At 42.3% G+C, this 23,804-nt stretch overlaps 1 protein-coding gene across 4 annotated transcripts in view; it reads right to left on the bottom strand.

Moving 5' to 3' along the window:
* bmal1a (basic helix-loop-helix ARNT like 1a) overlaps nt 1-23,804 on the bottom strand; it is a 64,677-nt gene that overhangs the window by 15,399 nt on the left and 25,474 nt on the right. For 3 of the 4 annotated variants that reach the window (XM_061822602.1, XM_061822600.1, XM_061822601.1), the window contains 11 exons: nt 20,269-20,416; nt 19,856-19,876; nt 19,652-19,684; nt 17,873-17,902; nt 17,392-17,549; nt 16,531-16,610; nt 16,053-16,145; nt 15,682-15,799; nt 9,861-10,010; nt 8,383-8,629; nt 2,287-2,393 (listed from right to left, as the gene is read on the bottom strand). In XM_061822602.1, the coding sequence (XP_061678586.1) occupies nt 2,287-2,393; nt 8,383-8,629; nt 9,861-10,010; nt 15,682-15,799; nt 16,053-16,145; nt 16,531-16,610; nt 17,392-17,549; nt 17,873-17,902; nt 19,652-19,684; nt 19,856-19,876; nt 20,269-20,416 (1,185 nt within the window). Of the gene's footprint in view, nt 1-2,286; nt 2,394-8,382; nt 8,630-9,860; nt 10,011-15,681; nt 15,800-16,052; nt 16,146-16,530; nt 16,611-17,391; nt 17,550-17,872; nt 17,903-19,651; nt 19,685-19,855; nt 19,877-20,268; nt 20,417-21,182; nt 21,257-23,804 lie in introns of those variants that run through there. The other variant, XM_061822603.1, reaches the window with a different exon arrangement.

Genomic DNA, 23,804 nt, shown 5'->3' on the forward strand with positions numbered 1-23,804 from the left:
GTGTAGGATGACTCTGGTAGTGGGTAGGAAGACTGAGAAGACAAAGGTAGAGCAGAGAATCAGGTGGTGGAAGCTGAGAAAGGAAGAATGTTGTGTGGCCTTTCGGAAAGAGGTGAGACAGGCCCTAGATGGACAGTAAGAGCTCCCAGAAGACTGGAATACTACTGCCAAGGTACTCAGAGAGGCAGGCAGGAGAGTATTTGGGGTGTCTTCTGGTAGGAAAGGGGAGAAGGAGACTTGGTGGTGGAACCCCAAAATACAAGAAGTCATGCAAGGTAAGAGATTAGCGAAGAAGTGGGACATGGAGAGGATTTAAGAGAGGCGTCAGGAATACATTGAGATGAGACGTAGGACAAAGGTAGATGTGGCGAAGGCTAAACAAGAGGCATATGACGACATGTACACCAGGTTGAATACGAAAGAAGGAGAAAAGGATCTCTACAGGTTGGCCAAGTCATGGTGATTAAGGATAACGATGGAAATATGTTGACTGCTGCCAGTAGTGTACTCAGTAGATGGAAAGAGTACTTTGAGACGTTAATAAATGAAGAAAATGGGAGAGAAGGGAGAGTAGAAGAGGCAAGCGTGAATGACAGGCAAGTGGCTTTGATTCGTAAGGGAGAACTTAGAAACGCAATGAACAGAATGAAAAATGGAAAGACAGTTCGTTCCGATGACATACCAGTGGAGATATGGAAGCAATTTCCGAGGTTGCTGTGGCGTTTTTGACCAACTTATTCAATAGAATACTAGCAGGTGAGAAGATGCCAGAAGAGTGGAGGAAAAGTGTTCCAGTTCCCATTTTTAAGAACAAAGGCGATGTTCAGAGCTGTGGGAATTATAGAGGAATAAAGTTGATGAGCCACACAATGAAGTTATGGGAAAGAGTAGTGGAGGCTAGACTCAGGACAGAAGTAAGTATCTGCGAGCAACAGTATGGTTTCATGCCAAGAAAGAGTACCACAGATGCACTATCTGCCTTGAGGATGCTCGTGGAAAAGTACAGAGAAGGTCAGAAAGAGCTACTTTGTGTCTTTGTAGACCTAGAGAAATCCTATGACAGAGTACCAAGAGAGGAAATGTGGTACTGCATGTGCAAGTCTGGTGTGGTGGAGAAATATGTTAGAATAGTACAGGATATGTATGAGGGCAGCAGAACAGCCCTGCGCAAGCCCCTTGGACCATGATGTTCGCTGATGATATTGTGATCTGCAGTGAAAGCAGGTAACATGCGGAGGAACAGTTAGAAAGATGGGGGTATGCACTGGAAAGGAGAGGAATGAAGATTAGCCGTAGTAAGATGGAATATATGTGTGCATGATTGGGAGGGGCGGAGGAGGCAGATTGAAGCTCCAGAGAGAAGATACAGAAGGTGGACGACTTCAAATACTTGGGGTCAACAATACAGAGCAATAGAGAGCGTGGTAAAGAAGTGAAGAAATGGGTCCAAGCGGCGTGGAACAGTTGGCGGAAGGTGTCTGGTGTTCTATGTGTCAGAAGAGTATCCGCTAGGATGAAGGGCAAAATTTATAAAACAGTGGTAAGGCCGGCCATGATGTAAGGATTAGAGATGGTGGCCCTGAAGAAACAACAGGAAGCAGAATTTGAGGTCGCAGAAAATGAAGATGCTGAGGCTCTCGCTTGGTGTGAACAAGTTGGACATGACGAGAAATGAGCTCATTTGAGGGACAGCCAAAGTTGAATGTTTTGGAGACAAGGTGAGAGAGAACAGACTTCGATGGTTTGTACATGTTCGGAGGCGAAAGAGTGAGTATGTTGGCAGAAGGGTGCTGAGGATGGAGCTGCCAGGCAAAAGAGCGAGAGGAAGACCAAAGAAAAGGTTGATGGATGTTGTGAGGTAGGACATGACGACAATGGGTGTTAGAGAGGAGGATGCATGAGATAGGCTTAAATGGAAAAAGATGACACGCTGTGGCAACCCCTAACCGGACAAGCCGAAAGAAAAAGAAGAAGATTTTAGAGTATTTCCACTTCTCAATGATATTTCTGGCACTAAAAGCTGTTTTAATTGGAGGTTTTTCTCCAATGTTTTTGTGCATGTATTTGAATGCTTTTAATCATGTAAAGCACATTGTGTATGTAATGTGCTATACAAATAAATTTACTTTGTTTTATTTTTTGCTCTATCTTTTATCTTTATCATCTTCTGATTCACGATGGTGGTGATACCTACTGTCATAAGTTAGCCAGATAGATCACCTTTTCCTTCCATCACAGCTGTCATCCAGTGTCAACACAGAGTTAATCACACGTGTTTTCAAATACCTTGTCTGTGGCACTCTGCCAGATGGCCAATGTCATCCTGGTGGAAATACTCATAGAAGGATGTTCCCAGCAGCTCCTGGGGGAGGTAAGCAAGGATGGCGGTTGCTCTGAAAAGACCCAAAAAGATTTTAGTCTTTATTTGGTACACACAGTATATTTTAACGTTCACCATCACATAAAATCAGGATTTCAGATGATGAGTATCAACCTTTTAATCAATATCAGTTTTTACTTGGAATGCTCTGGTTCCATCATTATCTTTCTACAAGATGATGAATCTCACAATCAGGTTGTCAGACTTTTTTTCTGTGGACTTAAACTCTTTATTCTGTTGACATTGTTAAATTTGTTTATTAATGAATAATAAATCAAATGTATTCAGATTCTTGAGCCTATCATGAAAGAACCAATGCAAACTCAAGTCATGACTCTCACTACACTGAATGATTTAAAAATACTGAAAACAATTAGTTTCCAAAATCTAGTTTAATTAATGATTTCTAAGGGTTTGTCACTGTTGATTCAGCTCTGAAAATAAGAAGTACACCAACCAAAACCTAAAAAGCCAATTGATATGTGTGACTAAACCTTTCAAATCTCTGTGACTCTGGCTTGGAGCACTGACATGGTGATGGACAAGGCATAATCTTAGCAACAGCACAATGTACTGGAGGAATCTGTGGCAACCAATGAATAAAATATAAAGTAGATAAGGATCCAGAAAGCATTAGGAATCATGAACTATCGACAGGCCAAAAATTGTTCCACTAGCTAGCCCACATTTATTTGAATCAGACAATTCACCATGAATCCTTCACCGATGAAATTCAACTGTAATGCAGTTTACGGGTACATTTTTTTTAAAAATTGAATGTTTACCCTGATTATTTTTTTTTACTGCAGGTAGCGGGAGAGGCTGATTGTTGATTTGAGCTGTTGCCTGTTTTGATTTCAATGGAACACGGGAAAAATTTTTTTTAGGTTGGCGAACAAAAATGATACATGCCATTTGATGTACTTCCCAAACATGACCATTTTAAACGTGAATCCAAGAGAATAGACGTGGCTGTTTTGATTTTATATTCACTGAAGGATTTATTCATTTTGTACAAAAAATGTGCTGTCAAAGTCATCTCGACTGCTAGTGAGGTGAATGGAGGAACTAGCATAGCTGAACAGCTGCACCTTGTAAGTAAGTGTTTCACTATCCTGTCGCAGCTCACCCACTGCTTCACTTATTTAAACACTGAACTGTATCACAAATACCCAGAGGTATGAAAAGTACTTATTCAGTAATAGAGTAAAAGTACTGATTACTTGTACAAAAAAAAACTTCTGGTAAAGGTAAAAACACTGAACACACTCCCTTACAGTGCGTACGGAAAGTATTCAGACCCCCTTAAATTTTTCACTGTTATATTGCAGCCAGTTTCTAAAAATCATTCTTTTTGTCCTCAATGTAGACACCACACCCTATCTTGACAGAAAATAAAAACAGAATTGTTGTTTTTTTTCCCCCCAACATTTTCAAAAAAAGAAAAACTGAAATATCACACAGCCATAATTATTCAGATCCTTCGGCCAGTATTTAGTAGAGGCACCCTTTTGAGCTAATACAGACATGAGTCCTTTGGGGAATGGTGTCACAACTTTGTCACAGTTTGATTTGGGGATCTTCTACCATTCCTCCTTGCAGATCCTATCCAGTGCTGTTAGACTGGATGGTGAACGTTGTGTGGACAGCCATTTTGAGATCCTTCCAAAGAGACTAAATTAGGGTTTAAGTCAGGACTCTGGCTCGGCCATTCCGGAACTGTCATGAAGTTTTTACAAAGACACTGTTATTTTTAGCTCTGCGTTTAGGGTCATTGTCTTGTTGGAAGGCGAACCTTCGGCTCAGTCTGAGGTCCTGAGCACGAGGATAGCCCTGCACTTAGCCGCATTCATCTGTTGATTGCAACCAGTCGTGCTAGCCCTGCAACTGAAAAATACCCCCAAAGGATGATGCTGCCACCACCATATTTCACGATTGAAACTGCACTGGACACGTGATGAGCAGTCCCTGGTTCTCTTTAAACATATCGCTTAGACTTAAGGCCAAAAAGTTCTCTCTTTGTCCCATCAGACCAGAGAATCTTATTCTCACCATCTTGGAGGCCTTCAATTGTTTTTCTTAGCAAACTTTATGTGGGCTTTTATGCATCTTGCATTGCAAAGAGGGTTCCTTTGGGCCACTCTGCCATAAAGCCCCAAATGGGGGAAGGCTGCAGTGATGGTCTCCCATCTTTCAAATGCATCTCTGGACCTCAGTCACAACTGAGCTTTGGGTTTTTCTTTACCTCTCTCACCAAGGCTTTACTCCCAGGACTGCTCAGTTTGGCCAAACAGCCAGCTCATGGAAGGGTTGTGATCATCCCAAACGTCTTCAATTTAAGGATTGTAGAGGCTCTTACAAACCTTAAGTGCAGCAAACTTAAAAAAAAAAAAAAAGAACAGTGGGGCAGCTGTAGAGAGTAGACCTCAACAGTTCTGGGGACTGGGGTTCAAACCCTGGCTCCACCTGTTTGGAGTATGCATGTTCTACCCGTACGTTTTGTCAGGCACTCTGATTTCCTCCTATATCCCATAAACATGCAATGATTGGAGCGTCTCAATTGCCCCTAGGTGTGAATGTGAGTGATACTGTTGTCTGTCTCCATGTGCCCTGCCTCCTGCCCGATGACGGCCGGATAGGCTCCAGCAGTCCCACAACCCTTATGAAGAAAAGCAGCTCAGAAAATGGATGGATGGATGGAAATTGCCTTGGTACAATTTTGTCTCTGCGAGCTCATCATGTAGTTCCTATGACCTCATGATTCTCATTCGGTCAAATTGACCACTGTGAACTTTAAAGTCATATACTGACTGGTGTAATATTGTGAAAAGGTTCAGAAAATCTTGAAGTGTATGGAAGGTCCGAATGCACCTTTTTGCAAATATTATACTTTTTTTTTTTTTAAATGCAGAATTCAAATCTGAATTCCATTGCAAAGGAAACATTTTAATTTTTCGATTAATCTGCAAAAAATTATCCCACATTGCTGGATGCACTCGAAAAGACGGAAACGAAGTGGAAACAGCAGAGTAGGAACGTGACGTCAGAACCGATGACAACAATGGCGAGCATTGGAATACATTGTAAGAACAACGATGAATTTTTCAATATTTTGAGCGATGAACACTATTTTGAAGGGTCCCATGAAGAAGGTGAAGAATATAAGCTTTATAAATGCGTTAAAGGTTATCAATTTGAGCCAGTTAGTACACGTTCGAATGCAGACAAAATAGCTGGCCATGAAGAAAGTGCCGAGCACACAAGGAGCAGGATATGCCTCGTGTTGGAAATCAAGACTGGTAAGCATTTGTGAAGTTCTTGTTTGGTTTAGTTTGTCATAAACTTATAAATAGTAAAGGCTTTGATATTCTGAATGTATATACGAAGTTATCGGTCTTTTAAAATTATGCAAACACCGTGTATTTAGTAAATAGGTACGCGACCAATTGGCTGTTCATTGTACAGCGCGATGGATCTGCCTGTGCTTGAATGAGAAACTATCTGCAGTAAAACGTGGGACACTAATTTGCGTGTACAAGGCTCGAGATGATAACGTAGTCCACAGTCTTAAATTGGTATATTTCATTTGGTATTTCGTGCAATTGTAGAGGGCGCTATCCCCACTTCGATATAAGACCTCTTCAGCCTGCCGGAGTTCCCGAAGTCTGGCTGTAAACCACGGCTTGTTGCTACTGTGTGAAAAGTATTGTTGGAGTTGGTTGTTTTGGAGAAACATATGCTGCCATCCATGCAATCTCTTTTTCATGGACGCCCCTGCTTATGTAAGCCAAACAATACTCAGCCACATTCTCTATGTGTTACAACAGCGTAGCTTTGCAGCAAAAAAGTGTGAGTACAAGATTGGCCTGCCTACATTCCAGACATGTCTCCCAATGAAAATGTGTGGAGCATTATGATGCGTAAAATACGACAACGGAGACCGCGGACAGTTTACATAAAGCAAGAAGGGGCAAAGAATTGAGAACGTTGAGGAATGCTCATCAAACACCTGTTTGGAACCTCCCATAGTAGCGCTCTATGTGTTTAGACTGGGCCACATTTCTTCTTCAGCCACCTAAAAGTATATAAATTTTAAAGGTTTCTAATAAACACGGATCCATCTTGTCTTGGGAAATGTCATAATTTTCATAATCCTCGCAGCCCGAACCCTCCACACATCAAATATCAGACCAAAGGGATAGAACAAGATGGCGGTGTAGGTGTGGGGATGGGGCTCGATAGCCAATATTTGGTCGCTATCATAGGGGGTTTATTGGGGACAAAAAGGGATTGGGCTGGGGAGTAAATCAGAGCCCAGTGTTGTCCCACTCCATCATGCATGAAGTTAATTTCAGGTGAGGGAAGGAGAAAGGGAGGGTTGAGGAAAGCAACGACCTGTCAGAGGTTCGGGGGAATGAGCGATGCCTCTCCTTTCTGAAGTGCTTCCTGGATGGGGGCAGATTGAGTTCCTCCTCAAGGTTTCTGCTAGCCTTTGTTTGGTCCTCTTTGTGAAATAACGTCTTGTTTATCTCAGCCTTGACACTTACTCTCCGCCTCTGACGGGTAGTGCTGGTCCATTGATGAATACAGCTGAATTCAGCGAGGTCAGTGTTTATTAGTCCAATAAAGTCTCATTTTAGAACCTCAGATTTTTGCCCGGACACATCATTTAACCCTCTATGCAGAATGATGTTTGTCATCGTGGGATGTTTATCTCCAATATTAAGAATTCTCTCATTTGGATTGTCAACCATACACCACGGAAAGCAGAGAAATTTAGTGTACTTGTGGCACAACCTTTGTACTTCATTCACGGCGCAGTCAGCCACAATCAGATACTCTGGTCCCGCTATTAGCTTTCCTTCTTAATAGGTTTTCAGTCTTTGTCTTGCTACTTTGGGATGGATGGTCATCTGATCGAGATCCAGAGTCCTTCAATAGTGGAGCAAATAAATCTATTGAGCAGTTTTACACTTGGTTGTGTTTTGGAGAATTGTTGTTAACCATCCCATTCACGGTGGTCCAGTCCTGTTTCCTCTCATATACAGGATTAGAAGAGCTCTTCAGTCCATAGAAAGTGAAGGCCACTTGGTTACACATAGTTCAAGTTTGGCTCGCTGTGCCTGGGCTGTGATATACCCTCCCACTTTCAGGGGACATGATTTACTTTCAGGCTTACACCAAGGCAAGTCCAGGGAGGATTGATGATTTACTATAATGTACAGTCAGCTTTCTTGGTCGTGTTATCTGTGCACCTTAGCGACGTGTTAGCTTGCTTATCTCCACTGTTTTGAGTCAACGGCAAAGTTGTTTCATTTCCACACAGTCCATTTACCTCCACACTTTTAAGCGATGAATTTTCATCTCGAGTACTACAATCTTCTCAAGGAGGGTGTAGTAATTCGCTCCGCCTCGGTCGCTTTGGGAGAATTCCACTCAAAGTCGGTTGCCCTCATAGTCGTAGCCGTTGCAGCCATAAATGGCATTGTCCACGGCCCTCGGGTGCTCGGACTGGACAGAGGCAAATGGCAGTCCCCCTCGTCAGTTCTTCAGGTCGATGTCACAGATGGAGCCATACTTGGAGAACAGATGTTCACTTCCTTGGAGAGGATGCCTGGTGGCAGGTTGCTAACATAGATGCAGCAGTCATTTCTCGGGTCCACAGAGGATGCCTCCGCTAGACAGGCTAGCTCGCGCACAATGCTGCTGTACGCTTGTATTCTATTGTCTTTTATCATGAAGAACTAAATTTGGATTTGTTGAGATTAAAGCATCACACAAATTATTAAATTGGCACAAAAACCAAGTGCTTTTTCAGTTCTTTGTTCCACTGTTCAACAAACACACCCACACAAAAATATTCATTGTTTGTTGCGAATCAATAATAGCACCAATAGAGTGAAATAATTTTACACCAGAAGAGTTCTCACGGCACACTGGTTGGGAAGCACTGCCTTCCTTTACAAAAGATTGATTTTATGTTTTACATTGCATTTGCTCACCTCTGGTCAACGAAGACAAATTTCCCATCAATGGCATGCCGGGAAACATACTCAGTGGGTTTCACTCTGATATCGGCCAAGCTGGGTTGGGGAACAATATGCGGGTGCAGTCGACCAATCGCTACCAGGCAACTCAAGTTGCAGCCTTCGTTATCAGGCTCGCTGTCTTCATCAAGACCCATCTTTGTGGGGGGCCAACTTTTAAGGTATCCTGTGCTATGGATGGTGCAGAAGCTCTTGCGATCAGCTGTGATAATACAAAAGGGAAATGTAAGCAGTAGAGTTTATACTTCAAAGTAATGATGTTGGCTGTGTTCTTCAATGTACAGTAATCCATCTCTACCCCACCCTTCAAAAAAAAAAAAAAAAAAAGACGAATCGCTACATACTCATGTGACATTCCCAGCAAGACAAGGATCTATGAAGAAAAAAAAAAAAAAGGCATTTACCCCTACTTCGCGGTTTTTCACTTTTCAAAGTGGGTCTGGTTCCAATTAACCGCACAAAAACGAGAGAGTACTGTATTGTACCTTTCATGGGTGTTGCTTTACTGCAATAAGAGCATTTGGTGTGATGGTATGGGTACGTAGAAGTATTATGTCTGTTTTTTTACCATAATGAAATACCAGAGTGATAAGTGTAAACACTGGAAGACTGGAGCCTTCCTTTCCTGGTGTGAAAAATAATCACTGCCCAAGTACAGTTCAGTTAAAATGTATCTTTTCTTGTTTTGAAATATTTACTCACAATTTATTCCACATACAACTTATATTTAACTTTAATGTGCAAAGATTATCGTTAAGGTTTAACTACACATCATGTTACATTAGCTTACAATTTTTTTTTATTTTTATGAATAAAACCTCTTGTTTTTTAATGAACAGTGAGACCTACTATGCTACTATATTTTAATGTTGGTCACGATGGTGGGATTTGGAGTAAATATTTTTAGATGGTACTTGGTGTAAAAACCACTGAAATACACATAAAATGTGGGTTTAACATGATTAAAGGATAGAAAAAAATGTGTTTCCCTAAACTACATAACAGTAGCTCTCTTGACATTGACACTCATTATCATGCTCGGCTGATCATTCATCAGTATTAACTGTACCGTCAAACTAATCATCTGAATTGGTATACATACTGTGATAAATGTAACATTTTGCTTCACTTTTTTTGTGTATCTTTTGGTGACGGAAACATGCACTTCAGGAGGCCAATGACCTTTGTTACGAGTATGTATGTATGTCGTATGTTATAACGTGCTCAGTGAGGTGTGAGTCCTGGTTATAATAAGGATGTGGCCTTTAAAAATTGAAAGAGGGAACCAGAAAATGAATTCTTATAAGGCTCCAACTCAGACAAGTGTATTTCAAACTTATGGAAATGTAAAAATGACAGGAAATAATGAAAAAAAAATACAAGAAATTTTAGTGTAATATCTTGTGCATATAAAATTCCTCAGAGAACTCTACCTTTTTTCTTTGAGCAGGTTGAGGGAAACTCTTTATCTTCTACTTTAACAGACGGCCTGTTGCACTTCATCCTACAGAAAAATGATCGTCTGGCACCAGAACAAAGTCTAGATGGTCCAGGCGTGATGTCAGTCTTTACTGGAAGACCAGCTGCAAATATGTATTAAAAAAAATTAAAAAGAGAAAAAAACAGTTTAAAAACTAAATTAGATGACCATAAAAAATGTTGACACTTCCAGACAAAATAAAAAAACTTCTTTACATTTCAAAGACACTGAGGGTTAAAATTAACCAATTGTGATGATGGAGGTTATTTTTTCTAAGAATTCGTCTTTTCCTTTTGGCTTGTCCTGATTAGGGGTCACCACAGCATGTCTTTTTCCATCTAACCCCATCTCGTGCATCATCTTCTTTAACATCCACTGTCCTCATGTCCTCCCTCAGAAGATCCAACAACCTTTTCTTTGGTCTTCCTCTTACTCTTTTGCTTGGCAGCTCCATCCTCAGCACCCTTCTATCAAAATACTCACTCTGTCGCCTCTGGATATGTCCAAACCATCGAAGTCTGCTCTCTCTAACTATGTCTCCAAAACATCCAACTTTGGCTGTCCCTCTAATGAGCTCATTTCTAATCCTATCCATCCTGCTCACACCGAGCGAGAACCACAGCATCTTCATTTCTGCTACCTCCAGTTCTGCTTCCTGTTATTTCTTCAGAGCCACCATCTCTAATCCGTACATCATGGCCGGCCTCACCACTTTTTATAAACTTTGCCCTTCATCCCAGTAGATATTCTTCTGTCACATAGAACACCAGATACTTTCCGCCAACTGTTGCATCCCGCTTGGACCCATTTCTTCACTTTCTTACCACACTCACCATTGCTCTGTATTGTTGACCCCAAGTATTTGAAGTCATCCACCCTCGCTATATCTTCTCCCTGGAGCTTCACTCTTCCTCCTCTGCCCCTCTCATTCACACACATATTCTGTTTTACTTCAGCTAATCTTCATTCCTCTCCTTTCCAGTGCATACCACCATCTTTGTAAACTATTCCACCGGCAGCTCCCTGCTTTCACTGCAACTCACTATCATCTGCAAACATCATGGTCCAAGGGGATTCCAGTCTAACCTCATCTGTCAGCCTACCCATTACTACCGCAAACAGGAACGGGCTCAGCGCGGTAGCCTGATGCAGTCCCCACCTCCACCTTAAATTCTTCTGACACACCGACGGCACATCTCACCGCTGTTCTGCTGCCCTCATACATGTCCTGTACTATTCTAAAATATTTCTCCGCCACACCAGACTTGTAGATGGAGTAGCACAGTTTCTCTTCGTACTGTGTCATAGGCTTTCTCTCGGTCTACAAAGATACAATGTGCCTCCTTCTGACTTTCTCTGTACTTTTCACTAGCATCCTCAAGTCAAATAATGCATCTGTGGTACTCTTTCTAGACATGAAACCATACTGTTGCTTGCAGATACTTATTTCTGTCCTGAGTCCAGCCTCCACTACTCTTTTCCATAACTTCATTATGTGGCTCATCATCTTTATTCCTCTGTAGTTTCTACAGTTCTTAACATCGCCTTTGTTCTTAAAAATGGGGACAAGCAAACTTTTCCTCAACTTTTCTGGCATCTTCTCTTCTGCTAGTATTCTATTGAATAGGTTGGTCAAAAATACCTCCACTGGTATGTCATCAGGACCAACTGTCTTTCCATTTTTCATTCTGTTCAGTGCCTTTCTAACTTCCCCTTACTAATCATTGCCACTTCCAGGTCATTTGCGCTTGCCTCTTCTATTCTACCTTCTCTCCCATTTTCTTCATTCATTAACTTTTCAAAGTACTCTTTTCGTCTACTTAGACCTACATTATGGGCCATTATTTTGTTATGACCTTTTACAGGAAAACCCAAACATAATAAAAGGTCATATTTTAATATTGGCCCATAACGTAATTCATGCATCCATTTTCTGAGCCGCTTATCTGAGCCTAATCCAGCTATCATCATGCAGGAGCTGGGGTGCACTCTTAACCGATTGCCACCCAATCTCAGGGCAAGAGACAAACAAAAGTCGCACTCCTAATCATACTTACAATGGCAATTGAGAGTTTCCGGTTAACGAATGTTTTGGGGATGTGGGAGGAAACCGTAGTGCCCAAAGGAAACCCACGCAGGCACGAGGTGAACATGCAAACTCCACACTGGCAGGACCAGGATTTGAACCCCAATGCTCAGAATTGTGAGGCAAACAGTTGTTATGCAACTGTGCCTCCCATAATGTAATAAATATGCTTATTTTATTTTCAAACGGAAAAATGTACTACATCATGGGTTATTACACAAGAGGAGGCTTCTACAGGAGAAACCGATTGCATGTCATTGTAATTACACCCCATATTGTAATACATTTGGCCTTATATATATATAAAAAACAGGCCCATAAGATAATAACTGGCCGATAATGTAATGAAAGTTCTCTGAACCTATAATGTTTACTATAGGTGAAAACAGAACTTTGCAGACAGAAATTAAAAAGACGTACTTTTTTCCCCCTCAGGGTCTCATGAAATTAAACTTAACTTTTACACGGGGATTACTAAAATTATTTGTTCCCTAAATGAAATAATTTAAGAGAATTTTTCATTATTCTTTTTAAAATCAGAAGTATCGAAAACAAAAAGATTACAATGCCTTTAAGCACCCATCCTTTCTCTGTACTGCAATTTGGGAAAACCTAGATATCATGTATGGTATTTAGAAGCTTCTGATGGGTTAATTGACAACATTTGAGTCATAAACACCATGGTAATCATACTGACAAGAAAGGAGTTAGATTCTGTATCCCAGAGATGAAAGTGTGTTGGTCCAAAATGTGATTATCAACTCGGGATGATCAATGTTTTGTTTGATCTTGTACGTTATGCATGTTTGCAAAATAGTCACATGGCAGGGCCAGCTGTGATGTTTGTGTACTGTATCTGTCAGTTAACCAGCTGTAATATAAAACCAGCACAGGGACCTGTTTGAACATCCTAATATAAAAAGTACACTGTTTAATTTGTATTTCATTCTTCAGAATGAAGCTAGGCAGCCACAAGGCAGCTGACGTGTCAGGTGCTTTGAGGGACACTGCGTAAATAGGAGTGAATGTGTGTCTACTGTCTCAGCGCCCTGAGCTCTGCCCCAGAGGCTGTGTATGTTTGGTTTCTCGCAATACGGAAGCGTATTGCTGCTACAACAACAAAAATCCAATTTATCTGAGTAATTTTTTTGAGTGCTTTGTTTTTTTGTTTTAAATATTTTTTTCTGTTTTTTGGACTAATATAACCCCACCCGTCCCCCGTTTTTCGGGGTATTGTTCCCTTCTCTTCACTTCGTTGCTCAACTCCAATGGTAAATGCACAATTTACTTATTTTAAAGGAAAATTAATTTTGTATTGTTCTTTACATTATGGACACTTTTTATGCTTATTTTTGTTGGTGGCATCGGGGATCTTGGAACAGATTAGGCTATTTACATGTAAAATGCGTTTCTACTTAGGAAGGTCTCATGTTACAAAATGACTTCCAGAATGGATAGATTTCATAAGTAGAGGTACCACTGTAGAATGCCGGAGTAGATAAATTTTATTAATATAGTCTGCCAGAGTTGCGAGGAATGCAAAGTTTTTTCCCCCAAAAAGTAACTGAGTTACGAATTGAGTTACTCCAATGTAAAAGTAACTAGTTACTAGCAAAAGTAACTATTGCGTTATATCCCACCCAAAACCCACACCCACCCACACCCACACCCACACACACACACACATTTATCTGGCCACCTAATTTCTCTGATTGGCTGAAGACGTAATCTTACTCTACCTTAGCCAATCATCATTGCTTAGTCGATTATCTCACCCTCCCCTCTCTTGTCACTCAGCAAAACATACGCACACGCGACAATACACACACTTGCACCTGAGTCCCGTGTCAGTGTGCGCGAAGTCAGATGACAGCGTTTGTTTTTTATTGGTCGGCTTCAGTAACGTGCAGTAACGGGGTGTTGATAATTTTAACTCTCAGTCACAGAAATTAGTTGGATTACCCGTTACTGAAAAAAGCAATGGCGTTAGTAACGCTATTTATTTAAACCGTTATTCCCATCACAGAGGATGAAAGGTGCAGCTGGCTACTAATGTGGACAGAATGCCAGTGAAATGTCAGTATTTTTCAGGGTAATAACCCATGAGCAACATATTGGAAAAAAACATGTCTGAACTAGTTTATTTTTAGACTATTAAACTTAGTACAAAATTTTGAATTTGAATTGAACTACAGTGGTACCTCGAACTTGCAAACGGCTCCAGTAACGAAAAATTCAGGTTACAAAACGCTTCCTCCCAAAAATATTGTCGCAAGTTACAAAGGAAATTCAGGATACAAAATGAAAAAAAATGCCTCTGGATTTGCCAAATTCCACCGAACGTAAACATCCTGGATCTTTGTGTGGTGCAATAGAGCTGCTCTCCTATTGGCTATCACGTAACATCTTCCCGGCATTACATTGGCTAGGAGGGATGTCAATCTTTACCCATGATGTACTTCCTGTATCTTGGTTTGTGTGGCACAATAGAGCTGCTCTTATGGACACTCGACTGTCATCGAATCAAGCTGGAACTGTCACAAACTAACACACATTGGAAATATACAACTTTTTCGTTTGTGTTTTTTGCACGTTTATTCATTCCAAGAAACTTTAGTTGAATTAAGTTGTTTGTGTACATACGTTCATACGTATGTTTTCTCTTGGTTGTCAAAGTCTGCCTCCTCCTCCGTCCCCCACGATGCCTTTTGGTTGTCACTTACCCTTCTCTTCTCAAAGCCATCCAACGGCAAAAGTAAATGAATATGTTTTTATTATTGTTTACATTATGTACTTTGAATGCTTATTTTTGGCTGTGGGGCGCTTGGAATGGATTAGCCTTATTTACTCTTAAAATGCACCTCTACTTACGAAAAACTCAGGTTACAAAACGACTTCCAGAACAGATTACAGTGGTGTTTACGAAATTAATCCACTGCAGAAGTTGTTCTGTAACATGAAACTTTCCTAAGTAGAAACGCATTTTACATGTAAATTGTCGGCTGTGTGTGTGTGTGCGCGCGCGCGCGTGTGTGTGTGAATAGATGAATTTACATTACATGTACACATGCAGAATCACAAGAATACATTAGAATACATTAAGAAGATTGTCATTGGAATTTAAAAAAAAATACTGAGCCCTGGGAAAAACAGGACAGGCCGCCGGTCTGATCGCACATCCTCCTCCAATTGACTAGGCCAGTTGCTCATGTAGGCACACACACAAAAAATTATGGCAACTGTCCTTTTAAATGCTACATATGTCAGTCAAGCCATGGGCAAATTTCTGAGTTGACTTATTATCACTACAGTTATCGTTATGAATGACCATCAATTCACACTCAGTGTTGGGATCGATATGTGCCCCACGAAAGACGGGCAACCAATTCAGTGTAGTTCGTCTTTCGAGTGGTTATCTGGGATAGGCTCCAGCACTCCTGGATGGATGGATTGTTCTAATATGATGTGCATCTAGGGTAAAATTTTCAATGGATCCAGCATTATTTGTGCGGATACATGGTCTCAGGCTGTTCCAAATACTGTATGTTCCCAAAGTATGGACAAAAATAAATCGGAACACAATGATAACTTATTTTTCACATCAAACGTTCATAGGCAATATTTAAGTACAGATCTGCGGGTACACACAGTGAGTGAATGAGACCCACACGAGCAGATATTTACTTACTTTTAGCATCAATGAGCCTCTCACGAGGGGCCGTATCGGAAGAAGACAGCTGTTCTTTGACCTTGGCAATGTCCTTCGGATGAAGATAGTCAAAGAGACTCTGACCTATGAGGTCATTCTGAAAACAGTAAGCAAAATAGAAATGTAATGTCATTTGGAGATTACACCAACTCATATCGCATTGTTTACAATATATTACTGTAGGACTATTCAATACTAATATTCTATCAAAATTGCTTACAAAGAGAGAATATCAAACACAAAGGATGAAATTACAATTATTTTGCACTGCACAGGTTAACAGGAAACATATGATGAGCTTTACAACATCACAAGTATTTCAGAGAGTAAACTCCATATACAAGCCATACCTGGCTATAATTAAGAATCTTGAAAACTGATTCTGAAACAAAAAGAATCTTTCCACGATCACATCCAACCACAAACAGGAAACCATCAGCAGCCTGCATTATGAAACAGACAATATAGGATGATAAACATTTACAGTTCTCAAACAGTTCAAAAAGCAGTGTGCTAAAACAAGTATACTATCAACTTTTTTTTTTTTAAAGAAAACCCTGAGTTTGCGTTCAGGATTAATATTTTCGTAGGCATAATAAAGAAGTTATTCGCCTTTACGTGGGCCACTGATTGCAAATTGGAAGTCAATGTGCACACTTAGATATTGTATTTTGGGGGGGAACAAAATATTTTTTGTGTTCTAAATTACAATGATGCAAACTTTTTAATTTCAATACATACATTCATAAACTATTTTACACATGGAAACACACACACACTCTTCTTTTAAGTTAAAAATAAAATGTTTCATGACTGCATAGCACTCACTCTTAAAATCAAATGTTTCAGCTCATCATCTGAAAGGAAGGAAGGTTTATAATTCGCCTCAGTATATGGATTTGCTGCACCTGTGTAAAAAATAAACAGTTATTCCAAACTGGGAAAGATTCAGTATGGTGTATATTGCAAATAATTTCTTGAGCTAGCAAACTAAAACAAACAGTTGCAATAAAGTGCTAACCAATTAGCAGCAACTTGTTTAAGTTGATGATAACAGTATTGGTAATTTAACAGATTAAAACAACAGTAACAATTGATTAGAAAGGACCAACAACCATGTATACATTTTGGCATCACACATTAACCAGAACTTGATTAAAAATAAATTTGAGCAAATCGATGGAAATTACTTTTGCTGATTACTGTAATTTCTTGAGCTAGCAAACTAAAACAAACAGTTGCAATAAAGTGCTAACCAATTAGCAGCAACTTGTTTAAATTGATGATAACAGTATTGGTAATTTAACAGATTAAAACAACAGTAACAATTGATTAGAAAGGACCAACAACCATGTATACATTTTGGCATCACACATTAACCAGAACTTGATTAAAAATAAATTTGAGCAAATCAATGGAAATTACTTTTGCTGATTACTGTAATTTCTCATGTATAATGGACATTTTTCCTCCAGAAACTTGACAAAAATCAGTCAATAGTGCGCATTATACATGGGAATGGGGGGGAAATGGAAAGAATTTTTAATTTCCCTAGGTCATGTTTTGTTTAATGATTCATTCTTTTCTGAAATGCTTGACAGTTATACACGAGAAATTAAGGAACGTAGATGGTTTCTGTACAACAGTGTTAAAATGACAAATTATAGGTAGCTATTCATTTGACCTAACCTCTGAGTGTCTTCATGTGCTGAACAGCCATGCGAAGAACTGTGAGCTTGTCCAATTTACGGGACATGGCATTACATGTGGGCACCAATGACGCCAGTTCATCAATGAAGCTGTTCATCTTGTCCCTTCGACGCTTCTCAATCTGGCTATGGGCCTCTCTGTGAAGAACCACAGGAAAAAGTTAGCATTAACACAGCCACAGTACCCACATAATGCTAATTACCTATGAGAATTAGAAAGAGTTAGTTTGTACATGTATTCTCAATCACACAAAACCAGATGACAAGACAAACGACTACTTTAACATTACACAAGCTGGAACATCTGACTTTTGGAGCCTGATTTAATCTCTAAAACACATCTTTAACATTAAAGGCCTGTAACCCTAATTTATACTTTCTGTCTCAAATCACAAAAAAAAAAAAAAAAAAAATTGTTGGCCTGAAAAACAGCTGTACAGCAAAAGATGAAAACAAGTTACCTGGCATTCTTTATTCGGCCTGGTTGGTCACTGAGAAAAGAAAAATATTAAAAATGAAAATATGATCAGATGAGATATTCTCCTAGAATTGGCCAATTTAAAACCCGACATTGTTTCAATAGGTTTTGTAACAACAGGTAATAATAATAATTTAGTAATTTGTATTTGTAGTGACAATAGACTTATGATAGATGCAGCATACTGTAATTCCTTAAATACAGTCCACAGTGTTTGAGATCATCAAACAAATGTAAATAGTCAGATTATACAAGTAAACATAAAATGCAGGTTTTAAGTAGTGGTTGTATTTATTAAAGGGGAAAAAAAGCTACATGGCCCTGTGTGAAAAGATAATTGTCTCCCTTGTTAAGTCAGGAAACTGTGACTAGTACCATTTAATGGAAAGCTAAGTTCATTTTCACTAACCAAACCCAAGGCTGATTACCTATAGACCTGTTCAACCATGAAATCACTTAAACAGAACCTGTCAGACAAAATTAAAAAGGGTGAAAATAAATCAAATTAATAAAATAAATCACTAAAAGCTGAAATTAAAAAAAAAAGAAATAAATAACGTAACATCTACCAGTTGGGATACACAAAGCCATTTTTAAGGCTTTAGGACTCCAAATAAACCACGGTGAGCACCATTATCCACAAATGGAGAAACACGGAAGAGTGGCAAACCTTCCCAAGCTCAAATAAGGTGCTTTACTAAAGCCAGCCAACAAAGATTACCCTAAGAGCACAGAAGACACATCCAGGAGGTCACAAAGGAACCCAGGACAACACCGGAAGTCTTTCCTGACTAATTTCAGGTCAGTGTTCATGACTAAACAAAAAGAAAAAGACTGGGCAAAAATACCATCCCTGAAAGAGTCCCGAGGTGAAAATCACGACTGAGCAAACAGAATATAAAGGCTCATCTTATCCCTGCAAAAACATCATCTGAATGATTCCCAAGACTTTAGGGAGAGTACTTTTGGGACTGATGACACAAAAGTGGAAATTATGAATGGTTTTTATCGTTACATATGGTGTAAATGTAACATAACATTTCAGATCAAAAATAATAATGGTTGTCGTGTGATGGTCTTTTCCATGTTAAAAATGGTTTTGCTCACAGTAATTGCTCCACCTTTTTCCTCGCTCTTCTCACCAACCACATTTGAGCGCCGATTTCATATCCGCAAAACTGTGTGTTCCACATGCAGTTAAAGCCAACTGCTTGTCTTACATGTCGAGTCCAGCAGTATTCAATAGTTTAAACACCAAAACTGCGTCGTGAAAGACAACATTATATTTACGAATTTTACTGTATTTTTCTTCAAATTCCGAACTGTATTCCCCCATCGGGACGTCATCTTTCCTTTTGAACCGGTCGAACTCTGAATATGCTTCATACGCCAAGTCTTTTTCCTCTGTCAAAGTCAGTCACACGTCCGCATTTCGACTTCATTTTTCCAGTTCTCTTAAAACTTTGCCTTCATCGAAGCACGGTGGTAGTCTGTAGTAGTTAGCAGCAACCATCCTCTGCTTCCATGTCTGTCTCCATTGAAAATACACATTCAAGTTTTTTGTCCATTTACTTATCACTCTCAACAGCTTAACTTCACATCCTGGTAACTGCCGCCGAGACAACCACAGTGCGTACTCATGTCGTCATCACTCAGCACTCCCTTGTAGATGTTTAATGACTGCCGTAAACAGCGGAATAAACCCACTAACAAATATAAGTTAATGATGAATGTCACGTTTTGTGTAAAGGTGGCATCTTACCTTCCCAGTTTATCTTTGTCTGGATCCATATCGCTATTGAGGGAGACAGACAGTACTGGTTGTCAGAACATTCAAATAAATGCAACTGTGCAGAAAAGCATGGAACAATCATTTTTCCACTCAGAACAGAAAATTGAAGTGTTTATAAAGAACCCACTGAGGGGTATTATATATTTAATGTAATTGTTGAATATTTTAACTTACTCAAATGAGAATCCATCGATTCTGTAAAGAAACACACATGGATCAATTTTTGTTGTGTAAATAAAGATTTTAGAACAAAGAAAAGGTTGACGGATGTTGTGAGGGAGGACATGAAGACTGTGGGTATTAGAGAGGAAGATGCACGAGATAGGCTAAGATGCAAAAAGATGACACGCTGTGGCGACCCCTAATCGGAACAAGCTGAAAAGAAAAGATCTTCAATTTTCTTCTTATGTTGTTGTGAATGCTAATGATAAATGTTAATTTTCCCCCCCAAACATCTACCACAGAAAACCAAGATTTTTTTCATCGATCATTTATTGTGAAAACTCTGATACAAGGAATAAGGTGGACTACATATACTTGTTTTTATCTTTAAGCATCTTTCTTAATGTTGTTCTTTCTCCACTTACTGATATTCTGTAGTACTGCCCTTCCTCTTACGAGTGTAGTCCATGCTAGGAGTGCTGATAGAGCTGGAGATAAGGTCGGTGGAGCTGGGGGACATGAAGTCAGTCATTGTAGAGGAGATGTCCATCCTTTGGTCTGCCATCAGGTCATCTGTTAGAAAAGAGCAAACTATTTGATGTGGCAACATGGTTGAGGAACGCATACTGTTACAAAATGTAGACATTAGTAAGACATTGACTTAATTTGTATTTTGTTGCCTGTTACAGTACAGCACAGTTCAACAAGTTCAATTATGTGAGTCCTTAATATTAATGAATGTAGTGAACAAATGCCACACTGTAAACTTCCAATTATTTCCCCTGAAACAAAAACAGGCGGCTCCCAACTACTCAAAAATAAAATGAGATGGTCCTGAAGATGTGGTCTCCAAAACCAAACGGGGCAATGATCACAATCAAAGCTGGCAATCCACCATTTGGTGTGATTAGGACACTATGACTCTCCTAGTAAGGTCAATCAGACTAATACAGACATCAGATGCAGCAGTTCAGTAGTCAAGAGGTGTAACACTAATGTCTAGATCAGATTACAGGATTTTAGCCCTGATTTTGGCCCCATTAGCTATCACGGATGATTTCCCAAATTTAACCCAACATATTTTGTCAGGAACAACTAACCTTTTTGAGTGTTACATATTCCACAACCAATGATTTTTCACCACGATGCCAAAATGAAAGGTTTATCATGTCTTCAGTGTAGTGCAGGTGTGCTCAATGTGTTGATCGCAAGGCAGTTTTGGTCGATCGTGCCCCCCCCCCCAAAAAAAAAGTCAGCCTGTCATACATCTCGTTGCATGATTCAGGTGGGTGTGGAAAATGTATGTGTCGATCGCATGCAAATAGAGCGGTTTTCCAACCTGGCTGTCATGATCCTGCCGCTTCAACACGAGCTGTGCGGGTGCCCGCGCGGCTGTGCTAATTTGGAGGCACACACCTGTGCCTCATGCGGCCTGATCATCCCCCGTATATATAGGACCCGGTGACGACTGGTCCTCCGCCAGTTCGTTGAGCTTTATGTCCCGTTCCAGCACTCTTGTACTCCTGACTGAACCTGTGTGTACCGACTAATGCCTGCCCACTCATCTGCTCTCTTCGCCCGACGCCCCAACAACCGCTGCTGCACCGGACTGCCTGCTCGATCCCCGACCTCTGCCTACAATAAACGTGTCTCTTCTTGAACTACCTTGCGTCTTCCGAGTTCCTGCATTTGGGTCCTACTCTCGTTTCCGATGGGACGTGACAGAACGAACTGGCCCATACAGGACCCAGCAGGAAAGACCCAGCGTCGCCGTGACCGACGCAAAGTAGACCGTCTGCCGAAGGACCAAGCCTGTCCGATCCGGGTGGGCTCCCTGATGTCCTCCGATTCCGTGTCTTACGCTCCGCCAGCGAGGTATGAATACGTTCCGAACACGACCTGTCCGGCTCCTCATATTCTTCTGACTTGACTCTGACTTTTCGGAATATGAGGAGGACCGTGATTTGTATGCCGGGCTGCCTGAGTACGACTCCGACGACTTTGATTTTGAGTCTCTTTGCCCGGCTTTTGATCCCAGTCAGTTTGCCCCGCCTTCCCGCGTTTCCAGCACCCGAGCGACTTCGCCCGGTAGATCCAAGTGCACCTATCGGTACGAGGGAACCCGCTTGGCCATCTACCCGGGACCTCTGCGTGGCGGCCAGAGGAGACGCCCCGGCCGGGCGCTCCCTGGTGTCTCAACGAAGACACCGTCCTCCCACTCCTCGCCGGCAACGGTGAGACCCACAGACCCGCACCCGGTGGCGAAGCTTCCAGCCCAGAGGGAGGAGGAGTCGCCAAATCCCGAGGCGTTCTACCGTGAAATGCGGGCGGAGATAGAGCGGGAGAGCGCGGAATTGGCGGCTCTCACGGCCCAGGTCCGGCAAGGATTAGCGAACCAGCCGTGCTACGCTGAAGTCGCAACGGCGACGGACTCGCTGGTGAGGCAGGCGCACGTGTCAGTTTTGACTGACTCTCCGCCTGCTCAGGTTCATGTTGCCGTGGAAACCGACCCGCCCCCTTGCCAAGTGCACGCCATAGTGGGAACGGACTCGTCATCTCAAGTGCACGCCATAGTGGGAACGGACTCGTCATCTCAAGTGAACGCTGCAGTGGGAACGGACTCGCCACTTCAAGTGCACGTTGGCTGTTCCGAGCAGAGTTCACGCGGCAGTCGGAACTGACCCACTCCCGAGACACGCCCACGTGTCAGTTTCGACTGACTCTCCGCCTACTCAGGTTCACGTTGCCCTGGAAACAGATTCGCCACCGCGCCACGCCCACGTTGCTGTTTCAACGGATGCACTGCAAGCTCACGTGGCAGTGGGGACCGACCCGATGCCACCTCACGTTGCTGTCCAGGAGGTGGCGACGTCTCCACAGCCGCTTCTCATCCGTGCTCTGGAGTAGCAGTGGCGACCGGCCCGCGGCCGTTCCCCGTTCCTGCTCTGTCGGCGACCGGCCCACGGCCGCTCCCAGTTCCTGCTCTGTCGGCGACGGGCACGCCCTCACGTTCCTGTCCAGGAGGTGGTGACAGTTCCCCAGCCGCCTCACGCTCCCGTCCAGGAGGTGGTGACAGTTCCCCAGCCGCCTCACGCTCCCGTCCAGGAGGAGGTGGAGTTGGTGATGCTGCTGCCGCCTTCTCACGTTCCTGTCCAGGAGGCGGCGGCGCCGCCTTCTCAAGTTGCTGTCCAGGAGGGGGCGGTACTGGCGCCCCCTTCTCAAGTTGCTGTCCAGGAGGGGGCGGTACTGGCGCCGCCTTCTCAAGTTGCTGTCCAAGAGGGGGCGGCGACGGGGTCGCTGCCTTCTCTCGTTCCTGTCCAGGAGGGGGCGGCGACGGGGTCGCTGCCTTCTCTCGTTCCTGTCCAGGAGGGGGCGGCGACGGGGTCGCTGCCTTCTCTCGTTCCTGTTCAGGAGGGGGCGGGGTCGCTGCCTTCTCTCGTTCCTGTCCAGGAGGCGGCGGGGTCGCTGCCTTCTCTCGTTCCTGTCCAGGAGGCGGCGGCGGCGGGGTCGCTGCCTTCTCAAGTTGCTGTCCAGGAGGGGGCGGTACTGGCGCCGCCTTCTCAAGTTGCTGTCCAGGAGGGGGCGGTACTGGCGCCGCCGCCTTCTCACGTCCCTGTCCAGCAGGAGCTGGGGAGTTCTGTGGAGCCACCCAGGAGCTGGAGAGACTTCGGGGTGGCGGTCATGGCTCTGGTCCTGCTCTCCATCATCTTCTTCACTCCTGAGTTCGCCCAGCCGCTACAGGACCTGGCCTCGTTGGCGACCAATCCCTGGTCGTCTTGCAACGACGGCGTGGGAGGTTCTCGTCTGGAGCAGTGGCCTGCCTCGTTCTGGTTCATGCCTCGCCGTTTGGTTCCTCACAGAGGTCGTCCGCCCGAATCGCCCCGTGGGGACCCTGGTGCTTGGCGTCCGGGTTGTCCTCCTGACCTGTCCGCCCGGACGCCTCGTGTTTGGTGGCCCACCC

Source organism: Syngnathoides biaculeatus, chromosome 6 (assembly GCF_019802595.1).
Source record: "Syngnathoides biaculeatus isolate LvHL_M chromosome 6, ASM1980259v1, whole genome shotgun sequence".
In the NCBI taxonomy this organism is placed as follows: domain Eukaryota; kingdom Metazoa; phylum Chordata; class Actinopteri; order Syngnathiformes; family Syngnathidae; genus Syngnathoides; species Syngnathoides biaculeatus.